The sequence below is a fragment of the Macrotis lagotis genome, chromosome X (genome assembly GCF_037893015.1).
Source record: "Macrotis lagotis isolate mMagLag1 chromosome X, bilby.v1.9.chrom.fasta, whole genome shotgun sequence".
NCBI lineage: Eukaryota > Metazoa > Chordata > Mammalia > Peramelemorphia > Peramelidae > Macrotis > Macrotis lagotis.
This window is the reverse complement of record NC_133666.1, coordinates 641,401,373-641,410,081: the sequence shown is the minus strand read 5'-3', so window position 1 is coordinate 641,410,081 and position 8,709 is coordinate 641,401,373. Positions and strand designations below refer to the sequence as shown.

Genomic DNA, 8,709 nt, shown 5'->3' with positions numbered 1-8,709 from the left:
TGCCATAGTAAAAAGCAAGATAGGTCTTGAAACCAAGAAGGTCCATTTTTAAGTCTCCTTCTTATGATTGCAACCATTCAATGCTCCAGGAAAGCAAACCTGTAAGTTGCCGAATTTCATTTTGTGCAGCAGTATAAAGTCCTTCCTACATGAGGCACCAAAATTTTTATGGTCTTCTCACTGAGTACATCATCACTAGTATAGGTAGAGTTGTGATCAAATGACTTTTTATATTACTATAGACATTTTATTCAAAATTTGTTAAATAATTGTATCATTGTTTGAGACACAGGCATCCAGGCCTAAGAGAATGTCTATTGTCATGGAGAGAGGCTTGGTTTCTTTGTGAAGAGCATCTTCAAGGCTCCTTTCATATCATTATTCCTTAGGCTGTAGATGAAAGGGTTCAGCATGGGGGTGACCACAGTATATATCACAGCTGATGCTGTGTCCTTTTGGGCTGTATGGGTGGATGTGGGGTTGAAGTATACTCCAATGACTGTTCCATAAAAGAGACAGACAACAGCAATGTGGGACCCACAAGTATTGAAAGCTTTCTGTTTCCTATGCGTAGATTGTATCTTCAGGACAGCCACAAAAATATGCATGTAAGAGATAAGGATTCCAATAAAGGGCATTATAGCTGTCAGTCCTCCTACTGTGTAGATCATCAAGTCATTAAGGAAGGTATCTGAACAGGCCAATCTTATCACCACACTGAGATCACAGAAGAAATGAGGGATTACATTGTGACCACAAAATGAAAGTCGGGTCAGGGAGAGTGTTTGAATCAGGGCATTAATGCAGGCCCAAAACCAGCACACTGCTACTAGATTGACACAGACGTTTGGAGTCATTATCATAGAATAATGTAATGGGGCACAGATAGCCACATAACGGTCATAGGCCATGGAGGCCAGGATGATGCTATCTAATCCGCCAAACCAGCTGAAGAAGAACACTTGGGTCAGGCACTTGTTGTAAGAAATTGCTTTATTTCCAGATATATGGTTAGCCAACGTCTTGGGGACTGTGCTGGATGTGAAACAGATGTCAACAAGGGACAAATTACTTAGGAAGAAGTACATGGGGGTGTGAAGTCGGGAGTCAGTTTTAATGGCGAGAATGATGAGCATGTTCCATAGCACTGTGATCAGGTACATAATCAGAAACAGGAAAAACAGAAGCCTCTCCTGTTTAGGCTGGTTTGAAAGACCCAGGAGGATGAACTCAGAGATGCTTGATTGATTTCCTCTTTCCATGGATCTACTGGAAAGCTCATGGGGAAAGGATGAGACAAAAGTGGTTCATTTAAAGTTGGTTTGAACATTTTTGCATGAATAAAATAAATGAAGATAGAATGGAAGAGAAATGGGAATGAGGGATATTTTTGCATTAAAGAAAATGTCACTGCTAGTACTCTGAGATCAAAATATATAGGGAATTGAAAAAACATGTACAACATAAGGGACATTCCCAAATAAACAAGGGATCAAAAGATGGAAGCATGTTTTTTCTAAAGAAGAATTGTCAATAATTAATGACTTCAGGAAAATATGTTCCAAATTATTGATAATATTTTGCAGTTTTGCTCATAGTCTGAAAATTTAGAAATATGCAAAAGATACAAATGCTGATTATTGAAAAAACTTTGGGATAATTACCATGGCGCTTCCCTGTTATTACTGCAAAAGAATACAATCATAGTTGTTTAGATTTTGAGGGAGAAAGGGGGAAGAGAATAAGCACTTATTAAGAATCTAGTATTGTGCACTGTTCTATGTACTTTAACATCTAATTTAATCTTACTTTGAAAAGTTATACCTTATTTAAAATTGACAAAATAGATAAACAATGATGGATATTTAGCACTATATTTAGGCAATATACTTATGAGAAGACATTTAAAAACCAGAAAAGCAAATATGGTACATTCGATTATCATCTATATACAAATGATTCTCAGAACTATTTATCTACTTCTAACTTCTTCCTTCTAGACTCGTACGTACTCCAAGTACGTATTGAAAAACCTCAAAAATGTCCCAAACCAAATTTTCTATATGTGTCCTAAAAACTAGCTTTCTTACCAACTTCCCTAATACTGTTGAAGATACCATCTTCCCAGGCTTCTAAGCAAGGTTGTCATGCTGTATTTTCTTTCACTGCCCCACCACCATATCCCATCTGTTGGTAAGCCCTATTGATTTTACCTTCATAATATCTCTCTTATACACCTCCCTTTGTCCTCTGACCCTTCTACCACCAGGTGATATTGAAAACCTGTGCTTATTGGTTTCCTTGCCTTGCATTTCTTCTCCAGTCTGGTCCATCTCTACTCAACTCTCAATTCATCTTCCTAAATTCCACATTACCCCTTATTAATAAACTCAAGTGTCTTCCAATCACCTCTGGCAGAAATTAGAAATAATTTGTTTGGTATTCATACTCTTTCACAGTCTAATCTTCTTTCAAAATTCTAGTCTTTTTATACCACATATACCCTGTGATCCAGTGACACCAGTCATCTTGCTGTTCCTCACGCAAGCTGCTCCAACTTCAAATACCAACTTCCATTGGTTGCCATTCCATTCTCTCCCTCTTTATTTCTAGCTCTGGCTTCCTTGGTTCCTTAAAGTCTTAGTTAAAATTGTATCTTTAGATTAAACTTCTTCCTATCTCTCTTAATGTATTGCCTTCCCTCTAAAATTTATCCTTCATTCATATATAGTTTATACATAGTTGTTTTTGTAGTCTTTTGATTGAATTATGAGTTCCTTGAGAACAAAAACTGTTTTTCAAGAAAAACAATCTTTCTTTGTGTTCTTAGCACTCACCACAGGGCCTGATGAATAGCCAATGTTTATAGATTGAGTAAATATCATTTTGTTGAGGACCATTGGAGAGAGAAAGGGAAACAATACTCTTTCAGTAGCACTCTACAGACTACTTACCAAAAGGGAATAAATAGATTAAGGATTTGGAAATCTGATCACAAAGCTGGTGGAGAGATTTGCAAAGGTAATAATTACCTACATATGTGGGTGCTCTTTCTCTACCCAGAGCACAGCAGTTAATACCTTTTTTTCCTGATTTTCTATAATAGTAATTTTTTTTTCTATAAAGTTTGTGATTCTGGCAAATGGGAGTGTGATTATGAACCTAATTATCATCAACATGGAAAAAATGGATTTTGATGTAGAAAATATTGGAGTCTTAAAAGGATGTGACTACAACTTAAAATTTTTGAGAAAGGAGAGGCAAGCTCTAGATTTTGAGGAAGTAAATTTCGAAGGGTTCAGAAAGAAGATGGTTTGTGTCTTATGGCCTAAAATGTTTCAGGGTTGGAGGAATGAGAATCTCTCAAGAAGAAAAATTTAAAACACACAAAATTGTGATGAGAAAGAGAACAAATAATTCTCTAAAGAATCCAAAATTAAAGGAAAAAAGAATGTGTTAACTACTAAAAATTTTAGAAATACCTTTTAAGAAGATGAAAGCAAGGGCAAGTAATGGTAGATGATTATAAGTGCATGACCTAGTACCATGAAAATATTTTATCAAGTGTGCTAGACATTGGAATGATTTAAGTGTGGTAGTAACATTCAATAATGAATTGTTGTTTACTTGTTTGTAGTTGTTTCTAACTCAGTGATCCACTTGGGTTTTTTTGGCAAAGATACTGGAATGATTTGCCATTTCCTTCTCTAGTACCTTCTACAGATATCGAAACTGAGGTAAACTGATAAAGTAACTTAGGTTCTTATACAACTTGCAAGCATCTGAGACCTGATTTGAGCTCAGTTCTTCCTTGATCAAAGCCTGGAACTCTATCTACTGTACCACCTAGGTTCCCTGCCCCCCCCCCCCCCCAGTGAAAAAGAAACTTTTTGAAGAAAGGAAGAAAAGTATTCAGGGGATAAGATGACTACTCAGGGTACATGTAATACTGAAAATGCCTGGTTGGTTAAAAAGGATATTGGAAAGGATTAAAATGGCCTCAAAATGACTATGTTGTGGTTATAGTTTGTCAGATTGTGGCTGATCAGACAGATATGAGCTTGGAAGACTCTATGACAGGTCAAACATAAATATTTCCTATGAACATTTGGTGTGGAAATGAATGTACACGTAAAAATTTTGCTCCATTTATAAATTGAGATATCACCTATCTCATCATTTTGTTGCAAGGATTAAAGGAGGTAACATACGTAAAATTATTTGTAAGCCATAACTGTAATATAAATACTAATTATTACATTATTTAACTTAGCTGACTTTGTTTAGCAAATTGAAGAATCTGGATTTAAATTGTTTTGAGATGAAATGAATGAAAACTTTTTATTCCTAGATGTAAAGATCAGGGTCATCTGTGATCCTTCTTTTGCTGTACTCTTCTGTATCTCCTTCTAGAAATTAGATTTGAGATAGGGCTATTATTATTCTAGGAGTGCAGAGTACTCCTTTGTAGTCCAGAAATGCATAGATATGTCTCTAAATCTGACTCATGTTCATGAAAACAATACTCTCCCTTGTGAATTTCTGATGAAGGTTGACTATTCAGAACAATAAACAAGTAAACCTGAACTTGGGAGAAAAAAATTGTATTAAGAGAATTATATAAATACCAGAAGTTGGAGAAACTGTCTTAGAGTCTTAAAAGGAGCAGATTCACTAGGAAGGATTGATATTAGTTCAAAGAACTCAGTAAATGTGACTGACCACTGGTATAGGTGGAAGAAGTAAATAATATCCTTTGTTCTTCTGAGTGGAAATTTAATTTTAATGTGTTTTAAAACACTTTTCTTCACAGGACAGCTGACTCCTGTATTATTGAAATTCTCCCCCCTCTCCCCAGTCCCTTTTACCATTCTAAATCTAAACTGAATCAATAGTTAAATCAGCACAGACTTGATCTATTGCTTTCCAATCACAGATCTTTGGTTGGTCCCATTCCCCCTCATGTCCTATTGTCTTCAGTCTAACACTTTGGGAGTTCCAAAGAAACCTGAGGCAAATACTTTTGTGTCACAATCAGGAACCAGGAAAAAACCATAACTTCTAATGAAATAAGTGATTGTGTCTAGAAGAATCTAATGAATCTTTAATTCTGATTTATTAATTAACATAATTGGGAATTGGTACAATTAGGAGTCAACCTAAGCTGCACAGTGCTAGAATATTAAGAACTCAAGGCTAAGCATGTTTTTGTTAATTTCTTTGGACACATCAGTAAGACTAACTAAATTTTAGACTGCCAAGTCCTCATTTGGAATGATCAGAATCCTGCTTACTCAGTAAATTTGCTCTGAAGTTACAAACTTGAAGGCAAAATAAAACTCAATAACCTTTGATAACCATAAGATATTTTTGATTACAAAAATTATTTTTATGGTTCCTTTGAGGATTACAGTGAATTCACAAAATTCACATTTTATTGTTTTCACATTGAAAACAGTGAATATTAACAATCTTTATAACTGTATATATGCATATTTAATCAAAAAGCAGTTTTGGGAACTAATTTTCATGGTAGGAAGAGTACATAAATTAGTACTATTCCAAGAAAGCTGCTTGTTCAACAGTCTTACATTTTTGAAGTATAATTTATTTAAAATGGGGGGGGGCTGGGGTTACTTATTTATTTCATTTTTTTGGTTTTTGTGAGTCATCATGGGGTTAAGAGACTTGCCACAGGTCACACAGTTAGGTAATTATTGTGTCTGAGGTTGGATTTGAACTCAGGTCCTCTTGACTCCAGGGCTATTGTTCTATCCACTGCAACATTCAACTGCCCCTGTAGAAGTTCTTAACAAACATTTTAATCAGGCAGAATAGGGAAGTTCTATACCAATGTTTGAAATATTGGAGAATGAGGAAAAGCATTTAACTATGTTCAAATAAAAACTTAAGGTTTATGGGTAAAAGTGTGCATGTGGAGTTTTTTTTGTTTGTTTTTAAGATTTTGGAAGCTTTGAAGTTGGAATTTTGGATTTCTGGAAGCTTTTATAGTTGTATAACTGTTATACACCTATCAAGTTTGTTCAGTCGACAGTAACATAAATTGTGTTTGGTTTGTTTATTTTAGCAAGTGCAGTTAAAATCTAATTCTTCATTTTGAATTTTTTCATCATAGCATAATGCTAATGAATTACCCACTGTATATTTGAAAACATATCAGAAGGCTTAACCTTTGTGACCCTACCATTGAATTAAAGTATAAAAAATGAAATGAGACTACCCTCCTGAAATTGTTGAATGTGAGAAGTTTTTCTATAGAAGAAATGGTTCATGGTTAGTCAAAGGAATTAAGGGAAATTTGCCAGTTTTAGTCAAAAGATGTATAGCTAATGACATTTCACTGGTTCTTTTGGATGCCTTTATTGAATATTTGAATATTCTAATTAAATATTGAAAATTCTAAAATTTTAGTGGTGACTGAGAAAAGAATTAATTTAAATTAAATTAATTTAAATTAAATTAAATTAAATTAATTTAAATTAAATTAAATTAAATTAAATTTAAATTAAAAAATTACTTTAATCTCTTCTTGGTTAGCATCTCTAATCCTTTATCTTGATCCTTCCCTAACACACAAAGAATTTACCTCTTTCCAATGTATTCCCTAAAAGGACTTTAGAAAACATCTCTACTTGAATTTATTTTTACTTTTGGTCTGTCAGTACATTACATGACTTTGTTATTTTATGTAGTGATTTTAGCACCCATAATTAAGAAATTATTGATCATTTCAAGTTTTCAATTATCTGCTTTCAAAAAGCATGCAAATCTAGCCAAACAGATATGTTGGTGGCAATTCTTTGAGATATTTGAGCATTTTTCCCACTGTTCAGATAAGTTTTATTCTGTGGTCACTAGATCTTAATATTGTTAGGATTCTGGAATCAATTCCTTTCTCATTTAAGCATCACATAATATTTCAGTTGCACTCCAAAATACTTAAGCAATGCTTAAAGCTAAGTTGTCTATGTCCTGAATATTTCATTTCTTTGAAAACCATATTCTCTTGAAGGGTAACAGAAGAATACTTACGTTGTTGTTAGTTTCATGGAAACAGGAACTTTCCATCATAAGTCTTTGAATAGATACTGGAGCACTATGGATTCTCATTAGATTATTTATAAAAGAAATTCCACTCAGTCTGTGATATTGTGGCTTAAAATAGCTATTTATATATTTGAGAAAAATGCATTTTTTAATTTTATTTTTTATTGGATTTTACTAGATAAAATATTTTGCCTATTTTTGTATGAACTAAGAAAAAGGATTAGATGGGGAAAGTAATCTATATATCTATAAATTAAGATAGAAGAAAAAAGAAAATAAAATAAATCTATGATAAAAGTAAAGGAAAAAATTCTATGATCATATTCTGATATTCTATATTCGCACATTGTTTTTACTATCAATTTTCTAAAAGTTTATAATGCATTCACCATATGGCAAATGCCCTCTGCAGATTCACCTACTTGGGTGTTTGGTCAGAAGTTTCTGTTCTGTTCCTAATAGATCCAACTTTGATGTCTTCCAGGTTTCCTATAGATCAGTCAGGGAACTAGCCAAACCCATGAGCTCTTCCAGGAGAAGGATGGTTTAGGGCTTTGACTGACGTGGTGTGCATTAAAGCAAGAGTCTGGTCTGCTTACTATGAAGTAAGGGTGGGTGTCACTGTAGGTGCTTTTACACAGAGTCCTTGGACCCAAGGCTTCAATTCCCTGAGGTCCTTGTTAGAGACTATTTGTCCACTTTCCACTCTAGCCTCTTTGGGTTCGGCCTCCTGTGGGGAAAAAGTTGACTGAGGTTGTCCAATTTATTTTCAAAGTACCTCTGTGTTAGGAATGCTAAAAATTCCCGGTATTTCTAGTTCTCCTCCAGGGAAGGAAACTTTGATCTTGGAGCTCTGGACAGCAGCACTGAAATGGATTTTAGCATGAAGTCACAGGATGGCAGAGCTGAGAGGGAACTTCTGACACAGAATATGCATGACCTTTGTGTCAGAGCCTCTTTTGGGTCACCAGAGTACTGACTACAGATTTAGAGCTGGAGGAGAACTCAGAGACCATGTATCTAGTGTAAATTTCTCATTTCAGGACTGAGGAAACTGAATTTTGGGGCAATTGGCCAAGGTTAAATAGGTCAGTATCAGAAATCATTTGTAATCATATTCTCAGAATTCAGGATCACCAAGTTTCCCTTAAAATACACTGTCTACCCATGTCATGTTCATGGTCTTGTGGGTGTAAGGGGATGTAGTATGCTGTTTTATTTTGCCCATGTAGTTTATATGAGTCCACATGAGTCTATCTAGATGTGGCTCACAGGGAAGCAAGAACAGACACCTCCAATATTTTCTCTATTCTTTATTCTCCAAAGGAGACTGATTCCTGCTAGGAGGTAAACTAGGAGGTTGAAGTCAGAGGATGTCCACTCTACTCTCCTCAGAGAATCATGTTCATAAAATTCCTTCAATACTGTTAGTTTGTGGGAAATAACTTTTAGGTTCAAAAATTAATTTTAAAAAATAAACACACATGCGGCATGAAGATTAAGAGTTTGATAAAATTTATTATGCAGGCAGGTAGGTGGTGCAGTGGGTGGATCACTGGGCCTGGAGTCAGGAGTACCTGAGTTCAATTCTGGCCTCAGACACTTAATAATTACCTAGCTGTGTGGCCTTGGGCAAGCCAC

At 34.9% G+C, this 8,709-nt stretch overlaps 1 protein-coding gene across 1 annotated transcript; it reads right to left on the bottom strand.

Annotated features, from left to right (window-relative positions):
* Positions 1 to 320: 320 nt before the first annotated feature.
* Positions 321 to 1,262, bottom strand: LOC141499529 (olfactory receptor 1f45-like). Its single transcript, XM_074202213.1, has one exon. It carries the CDS (start codon positions 1,260 to 1,262, stop codon positions 321 to 323), a length of 942 nt encoding a protein of 313 aa, XP_074058314.1.
* Between the last annotated feature and the right edge of the window lie 7,447 nt (positions 1,263 to 8,709).